The 27,530-nt window shown below is 52.5% G+C and overlaps 1 protein-coding gene across 2 annotated transcripts; it reads left to right on the plus strand.

The window, feature by feature from the left end:
* Grhl3 (grainyhead like transcription factor 3) lies at nt 1-27,530 on the plus strand. 2 transcript variants are annotated; one of them, XM_041652319.1, is made up of 16 exons: nt 1-254; nt 10,289-10,475; nt 12,413-12,474; nt 13,438-13,783; nt 14,028-14,101; nt 14,649-14,802; nt 14,930-15,041; nt 15,961-16,055; nt 17,873-18,031; nt 18,477-18,555; nt 18,663-18,799; nt 19,491-19,525; nt 20,514-20,602; nt 21,354-21,439; nt 23,619-23,683; nt 26,683-27,530. In XM_041652319.1, exons 1-16 carry the CDS (start codon nt 238-240, stop codon nt 26,795-26,797), a joined length of 1,812 nt encoding a protein of 603 aa, XP_041508253.1. In that variant the 5' UTR covers nt 1-237; the 3' UTR covers nt 26,798-27,530. The 2 variants fall into 2 exon arrangements, with proteins under 2 accessions (XP_041508253.1, XP_041508254.1); XM_041652320.1 differs by having other exon boundaries at nt 18,666-18,799.

Genomic DNA, 27,530 nt, shown 5'->3' on the forward strand with positions numbered 1-27,530 from the left:
CAGCTGCACCTGCTGCAATGTACCTGCAGTCGGCACCTGTGCTAGCAGCCAATCAGCGCCAACGCCGCGAGGAGCCGCTGTCAGCAAAATCTCAACATCCAAAGCGCAACATAAATCAAACACTTTCCTGGGTAGGGAGGGAATGTCCGTGTCAGACGAGAGTTAGAGACGAGCAGCGGGCAGCAGCGCCTGAGTGCCAAGAGAAAGATCGCTGGAACCCGACCTCGGAGAAGGAAGATGTCTAATGAACTCGAGTGAGTAGAGCGGAGGATGCCTGGCCTCCCGGCCTCGCCAGCACGGCCGAGGCTGCCTGGGGTTCCCTGCAGGGGAAGAGCAGGGAGGCCGGCGCCAGGATTCACACGGCAATTTGTAAGGGTGAATGAATGGGCTGACGATCCTGCCCTGGCGTGTTGAGGCACGCTCAGCTCTCTATCTAGGGCTGGCTGTTTCCCTGGGAAAATAGTTTTTCTTTCTCTCCGTGTTGAGCAGTTTCGAGGAAGGGAAACACAGGGCTGGCTGAAACTGTGACTCTTGGCATGGCGTTTTGATACTGTGAAGGGGCGTTGGAAAACAGAGACACTTCAGCCCTGTGGATGCTTTCTCTTCTCTTGCCAAAAGGAACTTCTTCAAGGTGGTTCTCGGAGTTGTCTTAGGCAAAGAGTTGAGTTTCTCTAAAGATTCTTGTTTGTTGAGTTGGAACAATCCCAAGAGAGGGTACTACAGTGTAGAGGCTGAATACATTCTTACTGTGCTGGTTCGAACCCAGGGTCTGTCCCTCCCAAGTTATTTGTTCTTGAACAGGTCATTTGACTTACTCATTTTCCTCATCTGGAAAATGGGAACAAGAATGCTTTTGTAGGATTCTTAAGTGTGCTGAGAGCTATAAAATACTTACCAAAGAGCCAGGTCTGAAGCTGAGTTCAGTAAAATGTGGTCAGTTTTACCCAGAGGCAGAGGTAGTTCTATAGCTGGGGAAGCTGAGGAGTGATTTTCGGTGAGGTCATCTGTGTTGCCTGGCAGGTGCATTCCTGCCCACATCTGGAATTCAGAATCACCGACTGGCTGCTGCTGACCTCACTCTGGGCCTCTGCTTCAGGTCCAGACTTAGAGAGGATGGGATAAGGTTAGGGTGTGGACAGGGAGCAGTAGGAAAGGCCGGAGCTCTGGAACACCAGCTTCCCTTTCCTCCCATTGTCGTAGGTGGGTGAGCAGATGCGAGAGCTGAGTAGTGTTGTTCCCTCCCCTTCTCTCTCTCCCCTTGGAGCTCTTCCTCGGCAGGTTAGGAACTGAAACACTTACAGGCAGAAGAGTTGGCGGATCCTAACTGCGGACAGGATTCATCCCACCAGCTGGCTCTTAGGTGTGCCTGGCTCAGCTAGCTACACTCACTATGTTGGCCAGTCACTACGTTACGAGCATCCGATTTATTTTTGAATGGATTCTTGGTACAAGTGTTGAACCCAACTAAAGTAAAAAGTAGAAGCACTGTGCTGGCACCTGGGTTCAAGTCCCGACTCCTCCTCTTATTACCTGAGTGACGTTGGGCAAGTCACTTTGCCCAAGCCCTAGACTTCTTGCCCGTAGACTCTGACTTATGTCACGGTATAAGCAGCCGTGCTTATGGAGTTGTTATGGGGTTTTAGAACAGTGATTGCTTCAAAGCCATGTAGGAAGTATGCTAATAACGTCTTTCTCACTTCGTGGAGAAATGGGCATTCCTGAACCCCCTTGTTTTTATTTTCCCAAACTTTGAACACACACATACACACACCTGAGATACGTCCCCAGCACAACTTAGACGTGCCAATTAAACCGCCAAGACTGCAGACAATCTATTCAGGTTGCTCCTTAGGGGGTATGTGTCCTGCAGCTGGCTTATTTGAACAGAAGATTTTTTTGCTTGTCCTTAATGGTTTGGGTTTGAAGTCAGATGAGCGGACAGCAGAGGCTTCTCCATTCCTGGAAGCCTGTACCTGCGCGTAATTGCAGGTCAACTCTGAAGGTACTATTTGTGATTACAATGCCCGACCCTGGGGGTTCAGCTGCTCCTATAGCTGGTGTGTGTGTGTGTGTGTGTGTGTGTGTGTGTGTTTGCGCAAAATACTTGGCTTGCAAGTTCTGAGCTGCTGCTGCTACTACTGTTATGGCTTTGGTCTTGATGTAACCTTGCCTGGAAAAATCATGCTAGGCCAAGCAGCCGTCTCCAGCCCTCGGAGAATGAACAACTTGTCGGCCCTGGGGCAGTGGTGAAAAATCAGGTTTGAATTTGCTTCAAGTCAAGTTGAATGGGTTTGCCCTCCCTGACTCTAGTTTTCTCACTAGTAAAATGTGGACAGCACACCTACCTGGCAGGGAAGCCCTGGGGTCTGGTGGCCCACCACCTGGCCCACTAGCCCCAGTCCTAGGCCTCCAGTGGGAGGTGGGCCTGGAAAGGCAGGGCCCTGTAGTCAGAAACCAGCTCCAGGCAGCTGGTGGGTGGTGAGCACCCGGCCTTTCATGTGGTCAGGCCCAGCGCCTGGCGCCTCTGCCAGCCACCCTGGTGCTTCCAGCCCACAGCCTAGCAATACCCCGCGGCGAGAGCAGGCTGCGCGGGTTCCTGGAGCTGTGACCTTCTGGCTCCTCAGGGAAAACAGCCTGGACTTGCACACTGCCCACTGTGGGCCTGGCTAAGTGAGCTGTCAGGTACAGACCCTGGCCAAATCTGGAGACTATGGCTCTCTTGAGAGCCAGATCCCTGGTGACCATTGGACTCTTTGGACTCTCCTGAGTGTCCTACAGTGTGCAAGGCTGTCCAAGACACCTGCTGAGGAATTGGGGGGGGGGGTGTCACCACCTTTCGTACACAGTTGGTCCATCCTGGGGGCACCATCCCTCAACACCCTGGGCTCTGCATCTAACGGCCCGGGGGTGGAGGGACTTATGCTATTGGGAACAGAGAGTGAAAAATGACCACAGAGGAAGGCTCAAGGCTTGAGGACTCACAGCGCTCCCCCTCCCCCGTCACCCCAGTCCACAGTGCTGAAAGAGTTAACCCGGAGCGCCGCCCCGCTGCGGTTTTGTGGTCGAAACCATGATTGCCAGGAGCAAATTTTTGTCGTGCACGAGGTGTGTTATTAAAAGTCGGAGTTACGGGGCTGGTGAATGAAAAGTTAAAAGCCCTCATTAAACTCCGGCTGTAAAACGGGGCGGAGAGGGGGCGGGGGCAAGGGTGGTAGTAGTGGTAGTAACGGCAGTGGTTGCGCATGCGCCGGGCTGGGAGGCGCGGCGACCTGGTGTGGTCCAGACCAGCTTCACAAGTCCTGTGCTGCTAGGTTCAGACAAAAAGAGGGATAGTGGCTGAGCCTGGAGACCCCCGACTACACATGAGACACTTAAGAAGCGCTTGATCAGCGCATCTCTTTCGTCCTTCTCTGTAACTGCAAGAGGAATGGGCGTGTCAAGTGACATTGATTAGTCAAGATCTTCTGGAAGAGCTGGGGTCTCACGGGGATCCCAATCAGAGCCAAAACTTCTGTGCCTAGACATTAGGTATAAGGACGTAGATCGATTCCCTGCCTTTTGTTTTTCTGTAGGTTTCTCGTTGTGTGTGTGTGTGTGTGTGTGTGTGTGTGTGTGTATAAGAGACAGTGCCTCTGTGTACCCTGTCTGGAACTAAGTAGCTCAGGCTGGCTGCTTTCAACTCGTGATCCTCCTGCCTCAACTTTGCCAGGGTTGGGATTACAGGTGTGCACCACCACACCCGACTCACAATTTTATATACTTGTGTTTTACAAGCCTGCGTAACTTTTGAAATGAGGTAAGGGAAGAGAGAGTTATTATCTGGAAGAAATAATTATTTTTGGCTCATCCAGAACACCATTCTCAGAACGTCGCTCAGAGCATTTGCCTGGCACGTCCAAGGCGCTGGGCTCCAACCTCAGCCCCACCACTAACAGTAAATAAGTTAAAAATGAGATCCCTGGCTCATCCTCATGTGGGAACTTGGATATGCAAATTCTTAGCCCTGCCCTAGATGTTCTGAATCAGAAACTCTGGGGGTGGGGCTGGCCATCATTTGTTTTAACAGGCCTTCCAGGTGATTCCGATGTGTGTTCAGGTTTTAAAAACCACTGGCCTAGAAGACCGGGTAGAGGAGGTGTGGAGAAAAGAGGCCACGGACCTGCTGTGTCACTGCTGAGTCAGCAGACCCAGAGGGCCATCCCCCCCCCCACCCCCCACCCTGCGCTCCTCCACACACACACACACACACACACACACACACACACACGACACGCTGCAGGGTCACAGCTCTGCTTGTGGACTGGTGACAGGCTCTTCCTGCGTGTATGAAACAGTGATTTAAAAAAAAAAAAACACCTCTCAGAGCGTGGGTGAGAAGAGCAGGGGCTGGTTGTGTCAATCAGTCAACTCTCTTCCCTTCACCTGACTTGGCTCCCCCTCTCTAGTACATCTGCTTCCTACAAAGGCTCAGTGAGTTAAGGCACTGGCCACCAAGTCTAATGGCCTGAGTTCAATTTCTGGAGCCGGAGGGTGAAAGGAGAGGACCGCCTCCTGCAAGCTGTCCTCTGACCACACGTGACGTTGGGCAGCATGTGCTTGCATGTGTGTATGCACACAGACATACACACATGCATACATATACGCATATACATTCATGTAAAGAGTTATTCCCCTTGGGTCATCTCAGTGAGCCATTGAGAACTACGGACACGGGGGACGTTGGAGACTAGACACTGTGTCCCCAGCACTCAGCACATGCCGTCCACCACAGAGTAGCCCTTGGCGAATGTTTGTTGAATGAATCAGTGAGCAACTGAAGGAAGAGGTGCTGATCTCTGATTGACAGGTAGATTTCAATTTTGTTCCACACTTCTATTTAGCAGTAAAGAAAAAAAAAAAAGAAAAAATATCAGACAAGAAACCAAGAGAATAGAGCATAAAAGAAAAATTCCCATACTGGGGAGAGTTTCTCAAAGGACAGAAAGCGAGTTTCTGGTATAATTATGAAATGGCATGTAATTAATTCAAATGCAGCCAGCTGTTATCTGGAGCCTGGCCTCCGTCAGCTTGCCCACTGCATCCAGATGGGAAACTGGCCTGTGCCCTTGCCACTTAGCCTGGAATCTCCAAGAAGGCCGTCGGCTGCCAGGAGGAGATGACCAGGAGAAAGTGGGCTTGGGACGGCTGCTGAACACGAGCATTTGGGGCGACGACGCTAATGGGATAGTTTACATCATGGCGTGCTTGCATCCGACCCGCTCTGTCTCACCGCATCTTTCCCTCGTGTTGCTTCCTGGACTCTCTGTGAAAATGAGAGACCACGAGTAGAAAGTCCTTAGCTGACGCTTGGTGCTTCATGGTTCCTGGGTGAATGGTTCCTATCATCACATTTTGGTGAGGCTCTCACTCCCATCTTCCCACAAAGATACAGAGATGTCAGGTTGCTCACTGAAAGACACACAGCAAGGGCAAGGCTGGAACCCAGGTCCAAATAGCACTGGGGTACACCCCTCCAACCACGCTGCCTCATTCAAACTGGAACTGCTACATGTTCTTGCCCTGTACCCCACCATTTCCCCTAGGGAGACCCCTGTCTCATGTGGACAAGGCACATTTCACAACACGAAAACCAGAAAACCAGATGGACCGCTGGGAAGCACCAGAACCCTGAGGCGCCCCCGTCATGCTCAGGAACACCTTGCGTGGAGCTGGCTGAAAAATGATTCTGCTGTGAGCCGTCGTGACAGGGCGTCCCTGTGGGTGACTGGGAGTGTGATTGATTACTGCTGATGAAGCTGGGTGGCTCATAGCTGGGCTTGGCAAATCACTAACTGGGTGTATCTGGGTGTCAACACCCAGCTCAGGTGGCCCCTGGGACTCTTCCTCCTTAGGCTTAGGGAACTGGAACCCAGCTTGCCCAATCTAGGTACTTCCAGAGGTGAGGCTTGAGGCTGCCCCCTTTGGCGGTGGCCTTCTTCCCATTCTGCTAAATGCACACCCCTAGATTACTGAGATGCCTGCAACATGTACGGTTATTGACCTCAGAGCTGGATGGGTTGCTTCAAGACTCCTGACGTGCGTTGTGTGTTTTTAGGTCTTACCACTTCTTTGGGACTTCATGTCTAAGGTCTGCCAATACCTGGAATTGCCAGGGTTCTAACAGAAGGAAATGGGCGGCGTCTACTTAGTCTCCCTGGGGATCTGAAGTGGTTCTGTCCCAACGCAGCAGCCACTGTGAGTCAGGGCACAGCTGGGATAAAGCTTTGCTTCTCCACTCTCAGTTTCCTCCATGGTGGAGCGTGCTCAAGTCAAGGCATGAGGCTGACTGGACATGAGACAGCTGATAGTGTACCCTTCCCATGCCAGGGAAAGGTGTATCTACCTGCCTTGCCACACACACACACACACACACACACACACACACACGCCTGAAGGAGCCAGGCCTGGGGAGCTCCTCCCTCTTGCCCAGCTTTCCAGCTCTCTCCTCGGTGGAGAAGAAGAGATGGGAGGCTGTGGGATGGGGGTTGTGAAGGCTTTTGATGTGGCAAGCTGGAGACCCCAGTTCCAGGCCTGATGTGTCAGTACCAACACGGATCAGTAGCCCTGTCCATGGGTGTGTTCCGTGCTATCAAATTGGGCCAGTCATAGCATCCCTCCCTACCTTACAGGCACATTGCAGGACCTCAGATATGACAGGTGGATGACGGGTATGTGCTGAAAAAAAAAACACTATGCAAATGAGAGGGATTATCAAATCCTGGACTCCAGGTTCCTCCCCCATCAGCTGGCCTTCCTTGAGTCAAGATAATACATGCAAAGCACCAGCCTCATGCCCAGCACATAGTACGGCCAGCCAGGCTGAGACCTTGGCTCTTGGTTCGCAGTTGGAAGGTCTCAGGTCCTCCCCACCCATCTTCTCCCTGTACCCTGCGCCTCTTTCTCGATAAACATCCATCATTACCTCCCCAGGGTTCAGGCAGCTCCCAGGGCCTCTGGCTTCTTCACCACTTTCTTTACGTATTTAATATTGGCTGGCTGGCTTGTCTTCATCCTCCATGATGACAAGGAGAACCCTGTCATGCTGTCCCTAGGGCAGGGGCTAGACCACGGCAGTGTCCCTTGACAAATACGTGCTAGAGAGACATGGGACACCACGCAAAAACACAAACCATAGGTTTTGCTTCCCTCCTCCATCCCTGGGTGTAAAAGGGGCTTATCATGGAGTTCCCAGGCCAGGTTCCCAGGTCACCTCCTGTCTCCCTTGTCTATTTCGGTGTCTTTAAAGTAGGACTGATAACCACCATGTGTGTTGGGAGACTCTGTCAGATAAGGACTTCGAAAAGCAAGGCAAGGGGTTATTACACTGTCTCCCTCGTCTTTTGACTGGAGCTGGTTCACAGCCCAGGGCTTGTGATCATCCAGGGACCTCAGGCAGTCTCCCCTTCGCCCTCATTCTGGAGTACCGGGGTGATGATGATCATGAGGGCCCATTTACAGTGCCATTATTGTTGGCAGGCTCATACGCACATTTCTTATGTTAATGCATGTAATTCTCCTAACAACCCAGGAGAGATTAACTCTGCTGTAGAGTAGCCACCCGGGGTGACTCTCGGTGATAGCGCTGTATTCTCATTAATATTCTTCCCAGCATTTATCTCGAACTAAAATTAACTCACCTGCCTGTTTATAGTCTGTCAGCTCCAATTAGACAAAAAGTTCCATGGGAGCCAAGCCTTATCTGCCTTAGACTTGGCTGATTTCCCAGGGCCTGGAAGAGCCCTGACTGGCACATGGGAAACGTTCAATAGACCCATCTAACAGATGGGGAAATTGGCCAAGAAGGCTCGGTACCTTCCTTCCTCAAGAACACACAGCTCCCCAACTCATGAGCTTGGGTTACTTCTTCTCAGGGTGCACCGGGCTCTCTGTGCTGCGCCCTGATAAGGTCTGAGGTCATCACAAATGTGGCCCAAGGACAAGTCCTTTCCTGACTAGCTCTCCCCTTCTCTGTCTTGGACAGAGACATCAACTGAGAATCTGGGCAGAACCTAAGGAGGGTGACCTCACAGGATGGGTATCACCCAGCTTCCCCTTTGTTCTGAGCCACCACTCACGAGAAGGGTGAATTCCTTCATGGAAGCTCTTTCCCATTGTACCTGTAGCAGCTCCTTCAGCGTTGGGCTCTGCCTCACCCACTGGGCCGTGGTTTTTCAAAGAGCACAAAGCCCAGGTCCTGGCTTCAGGATTTGGCACCGAACTCTGCTGGCCTTATGCACAGTCAAGACTTCCAGGGAGCAAATTTCTTAGCCTTAAAGTGTGAGGTCAGCTGGTGGCGAAAGTGGGCACGGGCAGCAGGACTCCGGGGCTCTCAGCTCCTGCCCAGGAACCCTTCTGTTATTGTCTCACCTATTCGCGCCTCCTGCTTGTGTGGGTGAGAAATTCCTCTGCGCCTTGTGGAGAACTGGTTCAGTGTATTCCAGAGGAGGGAAATTTCCAGACTAGGAAAGGCTTCTGGAGAGGAGGTGAGTGGGGGCTGAAAACTGATACTTGGAGTCCAGGCAAGAGGTCTGAGTTCAAGTTGAACCACCAGCACTTCCTGGCTAAGAGGCTCTTAGCAGGTGGTGATTGAGTCTCTGTTTCTCCTTCTGTCAAGGGGATAGTGGTGTTTGTGTCTCGGGACCGTGGTGTGTGACAGATGAGGTGCCATCAGAAACAGTTGGCATGGTGTCTGCCTATGGTAGATGCTTAAGATACTTGAGGGGCTTCTTTATCAAGGAATAAGATTTGGGGATCCAGAGGGAAGCATTGGAGACCCTTGTAGCCCAGGAAGACTCCCATATGAAAACGCTGTCCTTTTGTTTTGAGTTACAACCCTATTGTTTTTTATATTTTATTTTACAAAATGGATCAGAAAAAGGATAGTCCTACAAAACCGAGACTGGCCATTTCTTAGTCAGTAGACCAGGAGTGGTATCCCAGACCCTTGTGTGACCAAGCCAATAACACAACAGCCTCTCTGCATCTAGCTCCAAGCCAGCTTTGAACATCGGTGCGGTATGCATACATTAGGCACTCCTTATGTGCCAGCAGGGTGTGTGTGCATTGAGCATTTATATGCCAGGCAGGGCTTTCAGCATTTTCTCAAGTGTGAATCAATGTTCCGAGTCTGCATAACCCTACATTTAAGATCCTTATTCATAAATGAGAAACACTGTGAGCCCTGTTGACCAGCAGGGGAACAGGGAAGGTAGGGTCCCTCAGATATCTGCTGCTTGTCCCATGCTAGCTTAGTTAGGGAGTTCCCTAGCCTGGGGCCTGGCAGGAACAGGGGCTCGTTCAGTAAGTTCCTCTAACCCCAGGCTTGGGGGCCAGTGAGGAGGGGCTACTTCACACCCCTCTGTCTCAAGGCTGCTTGTACTCGGGTGCGCCTCACTCGACATGCTCCTGCAGCCGGAAGGTTTCTATGTTTTTCCTCGATTCAATAATCTGCAGGCACTGTGCCTTTCGTGGTCTCAGGACAACCTCGGGAGTTATGCTATGCTGCACCGTCTGGAAGTTTCATTTTCTGGAAGAGTGTTGCCATGACTCCGTGTGAACAGTATGAGCCATGGGAACACTCTGCGGAACTTCTCAGAGGCCAGCACTGTGGTCCTTGTGCCAAAAATGAGGGCATCAGACCCCAGGTCTGCAGCTTCTGCATTGCAGATCAATTTGGCATTTGTCTATAACTGAGGTTCACTGCCCCATTTGTCTATAACTGAGGTTCACTGCCCCATTGGTCTGTATCTGAGGCTTATTGCCTAAGGTGGCAGAGGAGGAAGTCTCGCGTTCCTAGGGCTGGCACCTCCTGGCAGTGGGAGGAGCTCCCTCTGAACCTAGAAGAGATAATCCCATTTGTGTGCTTGTGTTTGCAAATGCATGTATATGTGTACACATTTGCACACATGCTTGTGCGTGTGCTGGTGTACATGATATGCGCATGTGTATGTACACACATGTGCAGGTCAGATGACAACTCTATCAATCTTTCCCCACACACTCTCCATCCTGCGTATTTTTGAGGCTGGTACTGACCTGGAATTCACCATCTAGGCTAGACTACCTGGCTAGTGAGTCCCAGGGACCTTCCTGTCCCTGCTTCCTCAATGCTGGGATTACAAGAGCACATGACTGCATCTGGCTTTTTTTTTTTTTTTAACCTGAGGACCAAACTCAGCTCTCCATGCTTGTGTGACAAGCACTTTACCAACTCTCAATCCTCAAGTGACCCCCCCTTGTCTGCCTGCAGTTTCAGGTCCGTGCGACTGCTGAAGAATGACCCTGTGAGCTTCCAGAAGTTTCCCTACACTAATGAGGACGAGGCCTGGAAGACGTACCTGGAGAACCCTTTGACGGCCGCCACGAAAGCCATGATGAGAGTTAACGGGGACGACGAGAGTGTTGCAGCCCTGAGCTTCCTCTATGACTACTACATGGTACGCTTGCCACCTTGGGCCACGTGCCCTCTTGTGTCTCTGATGTCAAGCATCAGGGTTAGCAGCCCCTCCACCCCAGATCTCTGCAAATGGCATCTCCCTCTTCCTGATTAAATCCTACTGTCCGCCTGGGCCTCAGCCCAAATGCCACCCATTTTCTCATGGTGTAGGGAGTGGGAGGTTCTCCTGGATCTCCAGTCTGTATCACCAGCTCCTTCCCTATCATCTCCCCTTTCCTTCCGAACACTGTGTGCCCACACATTTCCATCTCCCTACAAGACAGCTCCTCGAGAGTGGGCACACAGAATGACCATTGCTGAAGCCCCAGGAGCCCACATAACCCGCCACCTGGTGGATAGCACATACCGGTTGAAAGATTCCTGGCTTGGCCAAGCACCTTCATCCCTACCTTCCCCACTGGCCATCCTTTCTGCCCTGTCCCTTGGGTCACCCTAGCCTCCGCCGTCCTCACCCACCACCTGCAGCAGGTCTCTCCTTTTCCTGAGTGTCTTTCTGTCCTTCTGCCTCTGCCACCGTGCTGTCTTTTCTTGTCCCTGAGGCCTTGGTTTTGACTCTGGTGACTGTTGGTTCTCAGGCATGGGCATTGTGCCCTTTCACCTCTGAACCTGTCGTCAGCCACAAAGATGAACTCACAGCACACCACCCCATCACCACCTCCGGTGCCTGTGCCAGGCAATGCTCACAGAGTGCAGCCTGCATCCTCACAGAGCATCCATGAGGTCTCAGTGCTTTGCTAACCCAGAGCTCCAGGCAGCTCAGCCTGTCTGAGTCTCTGGACTGACACAGAGAGCGATGTTGTCTTGCACTGGGAGATGGCTCCAATGAATCTGCCTGGATTTGTTGAGGCGACCGGTCCTGGATATGAGCATTAAAGCCACCTTGTGCAGGGGTGGGAGGTGGGGGTGTCCATCCACCCTAACGTGGGGAGGAAGGTGAATTCTCCTCATGACTGCAGAGGCCCAGGGAGGCCAAAGTATGTGGTTCCTGACAGGAAAGGCCCCAGGCTGTCTCTGGTCCTCATCCTAAGAGAGCATGGCTCCCCCCCACAAACTGGCAGTCTCTGGATCCTGTCTAGCTCAGGCCAACAGGAGGGAATTTGAATGGTTACTCCAGCTCAAGGCCGTGATGGAAGCCAGAATTCTCCATCCATCTTCAGATCCCAGCCTGGGGTTCACAGGGTGAGGCTGGATTGTAAAATAAAAAAACTCAGAGCAAGAGGCTGCTTCCAGGGCTGTGCCTTCACTCCTCGACCCTGCCCTGAGCACCTACAGTTCTCTTCAGGGCTGATTGTGTTTTTACACATGAGGATAAGAGATCCAAAGGGGTTAAGTACCTTGCCCAAGGACACACAACCAACACGTGGTATATCTATGAAAGGAATCCCTGCACTGCTTGCAGAAGAGTCTCTGGCCCTCGGTCTCCCCACCTAGGGCATAGCAATGGTGTTGACAGGAGCTCAGGGTGGTGAGAGAAGTTAAATCAGAAAGCATTTTGTACAGGGTCTCACTTATACAAAGTGTTCTTTTTAAAAGGGGCTCTGTATTTTCTGTTAATCCATAGCTTTAGAATCTCTTGAAGAAGGCATTATAACCCCCTATTTAACATTTGAAGAAATCAAGTCTCAGGTATAGTCATTTATCCAAAGTCACAGCGCCTTTAAGCAATGCGGCCAGTCAGCCAGGCTGGTCTGCCTCCCGCTCCCATGCTCTCAGCTCAAAAGCTCAGAGAAGCTTTTTCCACTCTGCAGCTTGGGGCTGGGCATCAGTGGTGGCTGGAGCACCAGCCAGCCTGAACAACTACTTGATTTTCTCCCAAGCACGCCAGGACCTGGCCTCAGCCACTGGAGGGTGGGAAGCTCCGAATAGCCAGGTCCCAGCCAAGAGTGACCCATCAATTTTTCTTTCTTCTCCTCCCAGGGTCCCAAGGACAAGCGGATTCTGTCCTCCAGCACCGGTGGCCGGAATGATCAAGGAAAGAAGTAAGGCTTCTCAAGGCCACCTCTGCCTCTTTAGACTGTTAACTGCTCTGCTCTGTTGAGGACCCTTGAATGCAGGCTGGTCTGCCTGTTGAGCATAGGGGTGCAGTGCTGGGACCCACAGTGCCTCTTGGGACTTCTGTATTTTAACTTCCTTTAAGACCAGAAGAAAGGTTGGGTGGTGGTGTACACCTTTAATCCTAGCACTCAAGAGGCAAAGACCAGAAGAAAACAGTGTACAATCCAGACTGCAGTCTACCTGTCTTTATGTTGGTGCAATAGGGAGGCTTCAGAACAACTACTACCTAGCTGGTAGTGCATCGCAGTGGGTAGAGTGCTTGTGTACCATGCATGAGGACCTGGGTTCAATGCCCAGCACCATATAAAACCAGATACATTAGTGTATGACTTCATGCCTGCCATCTCTGCATTTGAGAGGTGGAGGTTGGAGAATCAGGAATTCAAGGTAATCGTCAGCTACTAAGTGAATTTAAGGCTAGCCTGGGCTATGTAAGACCCCCTCTCAAAAAAAAGAATCTGATGATATCAACAGAAGAGTTTTGCTAAGTTATAATAAAACTGTGCTTTAACACATATAAACATACACACGCACATGTGCACTCGCGCACACACCAGATCCCAGATACCTATACCATGTGGGCTGGTGTTTACTGAAAACACACTTCAAAGCCACAGCTGGGACAGCCTCAGAGGCAGCTTTCCTGCCCAGGCTCCAAACCCTCCTCCAAGAGGTCAGCTGACTCCTGCCAGTCTCTCCCCAGCCTCTGGCCTTTGCCTGGCATCCACGCCTATTAGGTGTTCTTCTTGAGGTGGTCTGTGGCTCCAGAGTCCTGCTTAGAATCTAGCTTCTCACATGCTGGGAGGGCCTAAACTTTCCCCAGGGTCACCTCATCCGTCCAGCCTGTGGAGAAGGCGTGTGCTCACTTCTGCCATCTTTCCCCCCAGGTTCTACCACAGCATGGACTATGAGCCAGATCTTGCCCCCCTCGAGAGCCCCACACACCTCATGAAGTTTTTGACAGAGAACGTGTCCGGAAGCCCAGACTACACAGACCACCTCAAGAAGAACAACCTAATAGGCTTGGAGGGGGCTGTACAGACCCCCGGCAAGACCGCTACCCTCCCCCCAGGTCCAAGCAAACTGGAAGCCAGCTCCATGGACAGCTACCTCTTGCCCCCCAGTGAGATATACGACACCGGCTCCCTCAACTCACTATTCGAGAGCATTCATGGGGTTCCACCCACACAGCGCTGGCAGCCAGACAGCACCTTCAAAGATGACCCACAGGAGGTGAGGGTCTGCCCTGAGCCCCTCCCAGCTCCCTGGTATATGTGTACACGCACATAAGGAGAGAAGACAGTACGAAGATCAGAGCTGTGCGATCGACGGGAGAAAGTTCTAGGCCTAAGACTGGGCTGCCACATGCTGCTGTCCAAGTTGCACACAGCACAGCCTGCAGGGCCGCGTATGTGCAGCCCTGGGCTGAGCATCTGCAACCTGAATGTGCCCATTTATTCTCTGTGTTTCTCCGTAGTCACTGCTCTTCCCCGATATCCTGAAAACATCCCCGGAACCCCCATGTCCAGAGGATTATCCTAGCCTCAAGAGGTAACTTGATTTCCTGGGACCTTTGGTCATTTGGGCAGAATGCTGAAGACAACTCCAAAGTATCCGTAGAACATACTGGGCATTCATAGCCTGTTTCTGGGCAGGGGGCTCTAAGCTCAGCACCCCATTAGAAAGAAACATACCTATAACCTCATCCCTTGAGAGGCGGAAACAAGAGGATTGCTGTGAGTATGAAGTCAATGTGGGCTTCATAGTGAGTTTGAGACCAGCCTGGACTATATATTTAGTTCCTGGCAAATTTGAGCTACATAGTAAGACCATGTCTCAACCCTCCCGGTACAAAGAAAACCAAGGCTTGGTTGTCCTTAGTCCTCCATGGCTTTGTCCCCACTCTGCCTCTCTCTAGTTATCTCTGGACCTCCTTTATTCAACTAGAATGTGACCCAACAGAGCTATTAAATAGACCCTCCCAGGACAGGAAAACGGCAGGTCACACAGCAAGCCCGCCACAGACCCAGGTCCCTGCCCTATGCTCCCAGGACGCCCCTGCTTGGAGCCTGCCTCACCACCCTCCTGCTCTCCACAGTGACTTTGAGTACACCCTGGGTTCCCCCAAAGCCATTCACATCAAAGCAGGCGAGTCTCCTATGGCCTACCTCAACAAGGGTCAGTTCTACCCCGTCACCCTGCGCACCCCAGCGGGAGGTAAAGGCCTCGCTCTGTCCTCCAGCAAAGTCAAGGTGTGTGGGGCAGCTTGGGGAGGGGCGCTGGTGAGCCTCTGCTGGGGGAACACTTGCCATGCTCTGGGAGAAGAGAGCCTGGCGCCTGGGCCTTCAGACCAGGGTGACATGGCCACTGCACTTGCAGAGCGTGGTGATGGTCGTGTTCGATAACGACAAGGTCCCGGTAGAGCAGTTGCGCTTCTGGAGGCACTGGCATTCCCGGCAGCCCACCGCCAAGCAGCGAGTCATCGACGTGGGTGAGCATGAACCCCGTGCCCTTCCCCCTGCACCCCTTCCCTCTCCTGAGGGCACAGTGCAGGAGACAGCATCCTCTGATGGGCACAGCAGCCCCTCTTTCCTGCTTTGCTCTGCGATAGACAGGACATGGGACCCGGATGGTGCCGGTGAATAGGCCTTGTGATGTTGGCCAAAGTGGGGAATAGCGGTGGGACTGACCTGGTAGCTCAGCTTACCTAGCATGTAGGAAGCCCTGGATTATATCCACAGCATGGCATAAAACTGGCATGGTGGTGCAGACTTGTTCTTGCACTTGAGAAGTAGAAGTTTAAGGTCGTCTTGACTACAGAGTTCAAAGCCAGCCTGGGGCTACACTGTCAAAAAAAAAAAAAAAAGAGGGGTGGCTGTAGACTGGGACCCTTGTCCCTGGAACACTCCCACATGGCTCCATTCTTTCCTTCCTGCCCTAATGATATGTACCCTCCTTTCCTATATTTCATTTTATCTAATTGTCAATGGTGGCCAGCTGCCTGGCTGTGTAGAAGTGGGAGACAATTTAAGGACTTGGCTGAGAGGCTCCTTGCTCGAGCTTTCCTTAGCAGTGTGACCCTGAGCAAGAAACCCAGCCTCTCTGAGCCCTACTTTCCTCCTGTGTAAACTGACTCTTCAGAGAGTGAGGAGGATTTACCGAGGTGTGTGGTGTATCAGGGTCGCATAAATGACAGGACCCCAACTCCAACCCCTGCTGCCCTTGCTATGCTGTCCCTGATGCACTACCTAAGAGATCTTCAGTTTCACACCCCTCAGGGGAACCCCTATAGCACAGCTGGGGGGGTCAGGCACATGGCCTTGCCTGGAGTAAGGTGCGGTTCACAGCGTCCCCTCCCCGCAGCATCCTTGTCTCTTTCCCGCTGACCTAATGGTCTCCTGCACTTGCAGCCGACTGTAAAGAGAACTTCAACACCGTTCAGCACATCGAGGAGGTAGCCTACAACGCGCTGTCCTTTGTGTGGAATGTCAACGAGGAGGCCAAGGTCAGTGTGGGCTTGGGTGGAATGACCAGTGACCACGTCTGGGAGGGGCTTGAGGGGCCTCAGGGTGGTGCTGTCCACGGTGATGAGCCTCCAAGGGGTGGTGGCAGTCACAGGCATCACGGGCCAACCAAGCTGGGCTGCACCCAGCCCTTCCACTCCAAAGCTATGCCACTTTCTTAAGCTCATAGCCCCAACTAACTGGTTGTAGTGGGGATCATGTGACCTTGACAGTTGTCAGGTAATCAACTCAGCCTGCCTATTCATCAGATGAGATAACTGAGCCTCACAGGAAGGGGCTCCAAGGCTTTGGGAGAATGCTGGCTCTGAAGGGGCAGGGGAGGGCTTGATCCCAGATGTCAGCTTCTTAGAGACTGTGGGCAGCGGTGAGCTCCCATTCCCACATCTAAGAGGCTAGAACAAGACACAGCCACGGGGTCTGTCAAGTGAGAAGCCAGGGAGAGGGAGCCCTACTGGCTTCCTTCATGGGAGCTTGAACCCCAAGCATTCTTCCCACCCAGGTGCCTGAGCCCATTCCCAGCTAGGCACTTAAAGCTTTTCTGTGCAGAGAGCTGTGCTGTGGAAACGGCACCAGCCTGGCCCTCAGGATGGGGTTCGGGCGATCTCTCTCCAGTCTGTCCTTCCACACCCAGAGCAGGCTCACCACACCCACTGGGCCTGGGACCTCTCATCCCAAAGGCATCTGTGGACCCCTTTTTCCCCTGGGGGGACATAGAAAAGATATGGAGACAGGCAGGGCCCAGCTGGGGTTGTTATTCAAACAGAGCTAGGGGCTAGAGGAGGAGCCTGCCAGTCATGGGAGGTGGGAGAGTTTCTTGGGAAGGGGGGTGAGCCAGGGAGGTGGGAAAGTTTCATGGGAAGGGGGGGTGGGTTTCAGTGGGGATTTTTCTCACGGCCTTCATTCCCCCAGGCCTGGGTCTCAGTGCTAGATGGGAGCTGGTGGAAGCTGTAGCACAGCTGGGTTGGGTGAGGGGAGCTCCCCCAAACCCTGTGACTGAAGGGGGTCTGTGGAGATGCCTCCTCCCATCCCCACCTTTCAGGTCAGGGCTTTTTCCAAGGGAAATGTCCCAGAGACAAAGGCCAGACTGGAGCAGCAGGGTCTGGCCCCCAGCCTGCCAAGGTTGAGACAGGCCCCGGGCTGTCCTTGAGAAAACACAGGCTGTAGGTAGACTTTGAACCATCCCCTCACCAGAATAGCCAGTGTCCTTGCTTGACAGGAGAAAGTGCGAGCTCTCCCAGCCTCACAAAATACATTACCCATCCTCATCTATAGATGAGACAGAGTCTGCCCAAGCCACGAACTGGCACACTTCCCACTGCTGATCAGTGGGGTCCAGCTCCAGGTTCATGTACCCAACTCCCTAGGGAATGGGCAGCAGCGATTCTTTCTCCAATCAACCTCCAGAGCCATAGACTACAGATAATCTGGGTGGCCACTGGCCACAAATGGCGTGGGACAACCTGAATGGGAAATGCTAGGATCCCTGTAATTGGTCATTAGGGTGAAGGGGCGGTGTCATGTTCTGCGTGCATGGCTTAGCAGGAAAGCTGTGTCCCTAACTCGCTCCAAGCTGCAGAGAAGTAAACCTTTAGATCTAGTCTTCCAAGGACCCTTAGTGCCCTCCCAGGGTGGGGTGCCCTCAGGGCACCCCAACCTGACTCACTAGCACCCCCTTCCCATCTGTGAAAGGGAAGGGGGGTAGTGATGCTTGCCTTCAGAGCCCAAGATGGCCGAAGGGTATTCACTGAACGCACAGATCTGAGTACGCAACTTATCCAGCTCCTCACTCTGTCCCTAGGTGTTCATCGGAGTCAACTGTCTGAGCACAGACTTCTCCTCACAGAAGGGGGTGAAGGGTGTCCCCCTGAACTTGCAAATTGATACCTATGACTGTGGAACAGGCACTGAGCGCCTGGTACACCGAGCCGTCTGCCAGATCAAGATCTTCTGTGATAAGGTGTGTGTTGGGGTTTGGGGGATGACACCACCTGTTCCTCTGAGAAGCCTGTCCCTCTCGGTCCCTTCCTCTCCATGTGCTTGTCCCATGTCTTCCTCTCTGTATCTGTGTCCACATTTCTGTCCCCTCCCTTCAGGAGCCTGTAAGTCTGGCTCAGTGACTCCTTTTTCTCCACAGTGCTCCCCATTCCTGCTTATCTCTCCCTCTTGCCCCCCCCACCCCCAGCTCGCCTCCTCTCCTTCCCAAGCCCTTCATTGTCTCTTTAAGCTCCCTTCTCCATCTCTCTCATGGCCTGAGCTGACTTTGAGGAGGCTGAGCCACATGCTGCTACCTCCCCATTCCCCACTTTTCCTGTGACCGGACCCACATTTATGAGGCAAACCAGCAGCGGTGGGCACGGCCAGCCCCTCCCTTGGCCCTCAGTGAGCACCACCTCTCTTTACAGGGGGCAGAGAGGAAAATGCGGGATGATGAACGGAAGCAGTTCCGAAGGAAGGTCAAGTGCCCCGACTCCAATAACAACGGTCAGTGGATGGGGCCACCTGGGGTGGCCCAAAGGGATGGAGGCCAGAGAGGCTGGTCAGGGGTTGTGTGGAAGGGACCTTGGGACTCAATGGCTTCTTTTTCCCAGCAGGCATCAAGGGTTGCCTGCTGTCAGGCTTCAGGGGCAATGAGACCACATACCTGCGGCCCGAAGCTGACCTAGAGACCCAGCCTGTGCTGTTTATTCCCAACCTGCACTTCTCCAGCCTACAGCGCCCAGGAGGGGTGAGGGCAGGGCAGGTGGAAGGGGGACTAGGAGGGAGCTCTGGATCCGGGAGGGCCTGCCTAAGCACCCTACTGGGGGCTTTACCTGCCACCACCCTGATTGCCCATTAGCGTGTCTCCAGGTCCTGCTATTTATAAGCTAAAAGAAAGCTGTCTCTGTTGAACTGTGAGGGTTCAGAAATGACCAGTGACCATGTGGGTATGCAGGAGGACCTATCTATCAAACCAGCCGAGCTCGAGCTCACCTGGAGGAAAGGAACAGAGTGACGTGTGGCCCTGAGCCATCTCCTGCCCTCTCTGGGCCTATTATGGTGCCCACCGGACAACGAGCAGCAGTAATGTCAAAAATGCAGTGGGCTCAGGGGCATTGCTTTAACTCCATCTTCCCGTTATCACTGGTCCCCAGCTGCAGGCCCTGCCGCTGCAGCCCCTGGCCTCTGGGTTTGCTGGCATCAGGCTGGCTCACACTCTGCCAGTGGTACTGGAGCAGTTCCACTGTGTCCCTGAGTCCCTGACTCAGCAGCCTTAGCTGGACAGTTCTTCCTGACTTGAGACCCCCAACTCACTTAGGGATTCCTCTGGGCAGAACACTCAGGGAAGGTCCTAGCATGGACCCATCCCCCTTCCCTCCCCAGATGCTCTACTCTTTCTCCTTGCGCCTGACCATAAATGTCTTTTCTTTTTGCTGCAGGTTGTCCCCTCAGCAGGACACAGCAGCTCTGACAGGTACAAGAAAAGCAGCCAGGGTTCTGTCCTTCTCTGAGCCCATTGCCTCTTGCCCTTCCCCTGTCACTGGGAGCTAGGCCTAGATCTTCTCCTTCCCACTGAAACCGCCTGGGTTTTTATGGGCTTGCCTTACACAGAAAGTTGGCAGATCTCTGGCGAGACACCTGCTTGTAAAAAATAAAAGGCAAAGAAAGGCCTCTGCGATGGGGCTACATAGTCGGGGAACACAGAGCAGAGCTCTGTTGGACGCCCCCCTCCCCAACACATCACCTCCAGAGGCCACAGTCACCCATGCCCTTCCATGTCGGTCACAGCCTCTGCTCCAGCAGCCTTTGGGGACCCCGAATATTTGGAGAGCAAGGCAGGAGGGCAGGGCAGCGTGAGTGTGGGCCACAGCTGGCTTTGCTCTCAGGCCATCTGCGGGAATCCCTTTCTCTCTGTAAACAGCACGAATGTTCCACATGGGGCTTTCGCTCCAAACTCTCTCACTCATCACCTTAGACCAGCCCTGGCAGGTCGGAAAGGTGGAGTCAAGGTTCTCCTCTAATGAGGAAACTAGGGTCCGGAAAAGTAATGCAGCTCACTCACAGTCACCCAGCTGATAAGTAGAAGAGGCAGGACTTGAACCAAAGCTGGTCTCCCTCCAGGCCCCACTGTACCCACTCCTTTCTTGGCTCTACCCCTCCATGGCTTGCTCCTTCTAGAAGATAAATGTGGGCGGGGCTAAGGCCATGCAAGTCAGACCACCTCCTATAGCATGTCAGCTCTCTCCATGGTCAAATGTACCACCTGAGGTTAAAGACAGGACCTGGTCCAGCATGCTGCCGACAAGTGGCAGGGCTGGGGTCTGACCCAGCTTGACCTGCTCCCAGGCTTAGGATGTCACTTCTATTCTGATTCTTTGTTATCCCTCCCTGGGATCTTCCCTGTCCCAGGGATCCCTGGAGGGGCAGCTGTCCTCACTAGTCCCTCTCTGCTGTCCCCACAGGCTGCCTCTGAAGCGTACCTGCTCACCCTTCGCCGAGGAGTTTGAGCCTCTTCCCTCCAAACAGGCCAAGGAAGATGACCTTCAGAGAGGTAGTCTGAGCCCTCGGGGTCTCTCAGAGCCCTTCCAAATGCCCCCCCCCAGAGCCTTCCTGGAAGCCCCCACGTACCCCATGAGGTTTTCCCTAAAGTCTCCCACCCAAGACCTTATTCATACCTTGGAGTGCATTTAAGCCAAGATTTGGGGGTGGCTGAGAGCACGCCAGAGCTTGAATAGATGATGGCCAAAGAGATGGAGGACATCTGTGGCTTTTACCCTGTTTGGGCTTGGCTATCCCAGAGCAGCTAGTGCAGGCAACAAGCCTGTTGGGCTGGGCGAGGCCCACGTTTCTCTAAGTGGATTAGAGTAGGGTGGGCTCCCATGTCTGGCTGTCTGGCTTTGACATCCTTAAGTCTGTGATCTGGGGGGTAGGACATAGAAGTCCCTGGAGGCTTTGCTGACCAGGGGAGAGCCACCAGCACCCAGGAACCAAGCTTAGCCATGGACTTGGAGGGTTTCTGAATATTGTCCCTGATTCCAGAAGCAGCTCTGAAGTAGGGAGCAAGAACACCCATTTACATACAAAAAAAGGTTCAGTGGTGTTGAAACCCCCTAGTCAAGGTAACTAGCTGCCAGGTAGTAGAACCAGACCCAAGATTCAAACACCCCCGGCAAAGTATGGACAGTCTAGAAAGGGCTAGAAAAAAGCTTGCCCCTTACATTAAGGTCATGCCTTTTAAGACCCGTCTCCATCCCATGAGATCCTTCCGGCTCAGTGTCCTCTCTGTTGCCCTTGGTTTTCAGTTCTGTTGTATGTGCGGAGGGAGACAGAGGAGGTGTTTGATGCTCTCATGTTGAAGACTCCGGACCTGAAGGGGCTAAGGAATGCGGTAAGGTGCCTCATTTCCCACAGAGGGGCTCTGGTGGGCTACTTTTTCAACCCCTCAGCAGGGGGCCAGTGCCCTGCTAGGGGGTATGCCTCCAGGTCTTATCACCCCTTAGGAACCCTGCTCCACCCTGAGAGTCACACACACCATAAATCCTCCTTAATCTGATGGCTGCTGTCTGACAGGCCAGGGCTTTTGTTGGCTTTGCAAACCTGTTTCTGTTTTAATGGGAATGAAACCCACACACAAAAAGGCTGGGCCCAGAGACATTCATTTTTCCCTCCCAGGGGGCCTCATTCCTCCTGCTTACAGGACTTGGGGGTGGCTGAGGGTGGGACTGTATCTGGGCAAGGAGACCTTCCCCAACCCCCAGTCACCTGTGAGCTGGCAGAACAGCCCAGTTTGGACAAATGCATGGCATCTCTGGCCACCAGAGTCACCAGGGCCTTGGACTTGAGGGCAGAACCTCTTAGCTCAGCACCTGTAGCTGGCAGACCTTTAGCTACCTTCATGGGCTGCTTGGTGGAGGCTCACACGCCAGGCATTTTGTTACGTCTACCACAAGTGCCTGCTTCCCCCCTTTCTCTACTGGGTACTGTTTAGCAACCCCTCACTCCAAGAGGTCAGAGACTTGGCAAAGTGCCAGTCCAGCCCAAATTCTCTGCCCTCTGGGCTGTCCTGTTCTTATAACATATTTTCAGCCTGCTTGGCATCAGCCCCAGGAAATTGGGCTCACAGAAAAGTCAACAACAAACATGAATAGAGACAGAATCTTTGGGCTAAGCTGCAGTTTACAGTATTAGCCTCATCTCTACCCACTCTTAACTTCTCTGTTTCCAGAGGCGGAGAACTTGCCACTTTTCCGATAGCCCCCGCTACCTCTATCCAATCTGTTCCTAAAGTCTTCCATAGACAGACTTGACCTCTGTTCCCTAGCAGCTTCCAGTGACACCACCATTCAAATAAAATCTAGGGACATTTCTAGTTTGGAGAGATCTCTGTCAGTCTACCCAGGACACTGAACCCGATCCTCTGTCAGTGATGCCCAGAGGACCACCTGCCACTGGTGTCCCTGGTCTGGGCATGGCTGCAGCTTCAAGACCGCCAGTTCCACGAGGCACCGGTATTTGACTCTGACAGTGGGCCAGACTAGTCCTTTCAGAGTCATTTTGTGTGCATCCAACCTATCACCACACCCATTTCACAAAAGTGAAACTGTAAAAGACGTGGGAATGCTGTTCAAAGTTCTACAATTCTCAGGGTGTGGTGGAGCACACCCTTAACCCCAACATTCCAGAAGCAGAAGCAGGTGGATCTCTGTAAGTTCAAGGCCAGCCTGGTCTACACAGTGATTTCCAGGATGGCCAGGACAGTGTGGAGAGACCCTGTCTCAAGCAACAATGGAAAAACCATGCAGGGACCACTCGCCTGGGCTCAGTCAGGTTGCTCAGTCAACCTCAGAGACAAAGTGGCCTCGTCTGTAAAGGAAGCTCCCATGTGGACATAATGGGCTTGTAGGCACCGAGCCAGGCTTGGGCACTTGGAGCTTGGCGTGCCTCCACCATCGGCTACAATTACTCACTCCTGCCCAGAAGGGGAAACATGGGGTTACCCCACCTTACAGCAGGGCCAGCAGCATGCCCATTGCTCCCAAGACAGTGACAGAGTCCACTCATGGGGGCTTTGGTACATGGCAGGATCTGTCCTGGATGTATTACATCTAGTCCTCTGGGGTGGACATTCTTGCTGTTGCCACAAAGAGTTTGCACAGGGTCCCCAGCCAGTGACAAACAGATCCTTAAACATAGATCCAAATGTCAGGCGCTAGGTGAGAACCAGGGGAAACAGCAGACATTTAGCAAACATATTATAGACACTAAAATGCAGTTTGCTAAGTATTTATTATGCTACAGCTTATCATAAGACAATGTAAAATGATATCAAACCCCCATGTGTGGATGTATGGTATAAACTTAGACGTACACACAGTCCACCAAGGGGAAGGTATACACTCAGAAGCCAGTAGTGCTCGCCTAGGGAAATAGGATCACTGTGGTTCTCTTCATTTTCCCACAATGCTGATATAAATGATTTTGATAGAACCAAGTAAAAAGCAGTGTTAAAAAGTTTGTATAAATCCAGTTATGGCTGCAGGCAGTGAAACCCTACTGTTTCCTTCCAGATCTCCGAGAAGTATGGTCTCCCAGAGGAGAATATTTGCAAAGTCTACAAGAAATGCAAGCGAGGGTGAGTGCCCCTTCAACCCTCCTGTCTGTGGCTCCTCAGAACTACCAAGGCTGAGTGCACCCTGGTGGGATGCAGAGAGTATGCTCAGTGGGTGTGGAGTGTCCCCCAGTCAGGCCAAGGCCATGGTCGCCTCTCCACCTGCAGAAACCAGACACTGTTCCTAGGCAACAAGGATGAGCGTAGGGGGCGGTTCAAGGATCTTCTCACAAGTGACCTACTGGCATAGAAAGTACAAGGTCACTCACTGGAGGACCCAAGTTCAAGTCCCCAAACCACTGGAGAACAAAGTTCTTCTTTTTATTATTATTATTGTTATTATTATTATTATTCACTGTAGCAACGACCATTCACATGACTCTCATATGTCAGACCTCAGACCGAGCCTATCATCTAACCCTCCCAATCACACTGGCAGGTAGATAACATGACCCACATCTTACAGGGAAACTGAGGCTCAGAGATGATAAGCAGGAATGGCAGCTGTGAGCAAAGACACGGTGAGGTGAGAAGGCCCAGAAAAGCCACCCCAGGCAGAAAGCGACGGGAAGGGGCAGCTGCCTTGAGCCCAAGTGGGAATGTAATTGGGGGTTGAGTTGAAGATCCCAGTCAAAGGAGCTCCAAGGGCCTCTTCCACCTACAGGCTGGAGGAGGCAGGAGAGAAGCAGCCATACAGTCCCGGACTTGCCCGTCCTCCAGCTGCACTGCTTAAAGCACAGCGGACCCTGCTAGACAATCTAACTCCAGCTGCACCTGCACAGGGCCCACGCCGTGGTCTGTGCATTCTCCCACTGAGAAGGCCTGGAAGGATAAAACCCATCCCAGGCCAGCTCACCTTAACCTACTCTAGCCTCCCGCGCAGAAGGCTGGGATGTAGAAAAGGACCCCTTTGGTTTGGGTTGCAGGAGAATCTAGAGGGTTTTGTCAGTGTGTGGGGTCTTCCCCCCACTCCACCCCACCCCCATCCTCCACCTCCCACCAAGTTTCGGTTTCATACAGGGGCTCACACACTGGGGTAGAATCTACTTACGATCTGCTTGTCCAGACAAGCCCAGCCCCACTGCTCCTTCAGTGCCACGCCCACATGCCCTACTTCCTGCCTCTCTTGGGCAGGGCAAATCCCACCCCAGGCTAGGCTAAGCGGCCTGGAATAGCCTTTGTCTTTGATGGGAAGCCTAGGAGCCGTGAAGTGAGGGTCTTAGCTCTCTGGCTCCTGGCTCTTTTGCCAGAGCCTTCCCCGTCAATCCCGCAGCTGCACAAACTAATTGTGAATGACTTCCTCTGTGGAAGTTTTTCCCTCGGGCCAATTGCTGTACTCGATGAGGCCTGACGCCATCTTACTGGCCTTTAGCTTGGTGGGATCTTCCCGTTCCTACAGCCAGAGAAGCTGGGGTTCCAAGCAGTCCTGAGTTGGGGACTAGCGAAAGGGATTATCAGCATCCTAAAGCGCACTCCCCTCAGAGTTCGACCTCACCCCTTCTCCTGGCTCCTCTGACTACTAAGAAATACGCTAACAAAATCTGTGGCCAGCCTGGCTACTCTCTACAGACCAGGACGTCACTCCACGGCCCCCGCGGCCATGAAAACCTCAGCCCAAAGATGTTTACCAAGGTCTGAAAGAACATATTTCCAAATTCAAATTCATTCCAAGAAATGTCCACATCAGAGGAAGGTGGACAGTCTCACCCCAAGCCTAGCTTATTCTCACGAACCCTCCCCAAAGTCCTCCTGACCAAGGCAGATAAAATCAATTTTACAGGCATCACAGAGTGCTTGAAAGATTAACCAAGACACTGTTTTTGTTGGCAGCGGGCCAGGGGTTTAACTTGATGATGGCAGACGAAGCTGGAAGCTAGGAAGTAGCAATAGCTCTTGGCAAGCCCCTGCCACTTGGGACCCAGTTGTCACTAACGGGAGGGGTCCACCTTCCCTGGGTCCACGGCCCTGGAGGCACTCATACCTGAGAGCTGACTGGTGCCACTGTGAGAAACAGACAACCCAGCCCTGGAGCTGCCAGAGCACACCCTCTCTTCCCCATCCAACCCAGCTCTCTGGCAGTCTCCAGCTTCCAGCCCCCAGGCTAAGATCACCTTGGACAGAAAAAAAAAGAATCACCTTGCAGTGCAGGGTTCTTCCTGCTGTTATGCCCGAGTTTCTGGTCCCCAAATGAGTTCATGGAGCTGATTTTCTGATGCAAATTACATGAGGGTTTTTAATTCACGTAGACAGATGAATAGTTGATGGATGGATGTGATGGGTGTATAGATAGAAGGATGGACAGATGGATGGACAGACAGATGTATTGATGGTTGAGTGCATATGCCCAATTCCATTACCTGCTCAGAATATTAGCAGGGAAGGGACTAAGGGAAACTCAGGTCACCTCCCAGTGGTTTTCATCAGGGAGGGAGCTCTTACAGGGTACCCTTGGCATAAACTGTGGTTTTGGGCCTTTCAGAGTCTATAGCGATGGAGAGTCTACTTCTTGGGCTGGCCAGATCCCTGCCTTGAGGGTGGGGCTGTATGGTTCCAGTCTAGTATAAATCCCCTTGAGATTTCACCTTAACAGGAATCAAGTGGGAGAGGCGTTGTATGGCCCCTGCCTCTGGCTCAGGCAAGCACCCCTGAGTGGCTCCACGTGCCCTTTTGTTAAACCCAGATTGCCACGCCTCCTGAACTTGAACTTAGAGTCCAAGTCCCCAGTCTAATGACTAAAGAACAGGCATTTCTCCCAGAGTTGCTCCTCAGCCACTCACAAGCACCCACACTCCGCTCCTCAGAAGGGAGGCCATCTGCCAGCAGGCACCAGCGCGGTATGACTGGCAGACTAGGGCTCCAGCGGATCCTCGGTCACGGGGAGTGCCCACTTTGCAGTCTGGTTCTGAGGGTCAGAGGAAGCTACTGTGGTACCTACAGTATGGCTATCATCCTTGCTACTCAGGGGGCCAGGATACAGGGGCTTGCCACACACTGCAACCACAGATCCCTCTTCTCTCTTTCAGAATCCTGGTCAACATGGACAACAACATCATCCAGCATTACAGCAACCACGTGGCCTTCCTGCTGGACATGGGAGAGCTGGACGGCAAGATCCAGATCATCCTGAAGGAGCTGTGAGGGCCCAGCCTCAAGCGTCTCAGCCCCAGGGCCTGACTCAGGCCACACACAACCTCCCTTCCTGTGTCAGCACTGTTACTTGAACCGCCTTTCTTGGGTCGAGGTCTCTCAAGCCACACAGTCAGTGATGTCAGGACCAGGGAGCAACCATGGAGGTCCCAGGATCTAAATGTCCCATCCAGGCTCACACTCATTCCAGAGCTTCCTGCGAGTACCCATCTACCAGAGACCTGGAGTCTGGGTTAACAAAGACCCAACTGCCTGCCTCCTCCAAGTTCCCTCACAGAGGCCCTGGTGGGTGTCACAGCTCCCTCTCTGCAGGGCTATACCAGCTGCCTTGATTGCTTCTGACCCTCCCTCTGTATCCTTCCGCCAACTTCAGACCAAAGAATTCTCACGCTTTGGCCACTGAACTTGAAAACTCTTGACTTTCAGAACAGATGCCTTTTAAGGACACTGGAGAGGAAACTAACTTGCTCACTGATTTCCTCAGCACAAGACATCAGTCAGCATCATGGAACTGACAGGCGCAAATCCCCTTGCCATCCACTGTTGTACACATTTCTTATTTACAGTTTTCATTATGTGATTATATATATGAATATATTGTATATATAGACAACATTTTGTATGTTTATGTTACATTTTTATCATTTCAAAAGTATGTATTTCATATTTCTTGGACTATTTTTTAGCTGTTATTCAATTATGCATTTTGTATAACATAGGATTT

This window comes from Microtus oregoni, unplaced genomic scaffold (genome assembly GCF_018167655.1).
Source record: "Microtus oregoni isolate MIOR12 unplaced genomic scaffold, Mior012 000005F_ref0000423, whole genome shotgun sequence".
Taxonomy (NCBI): Eukaryota; Metazoa; Chordata; class Mammalia; order Rodentia; family Cricetidae; genus Microtus; species Microtus oregoni.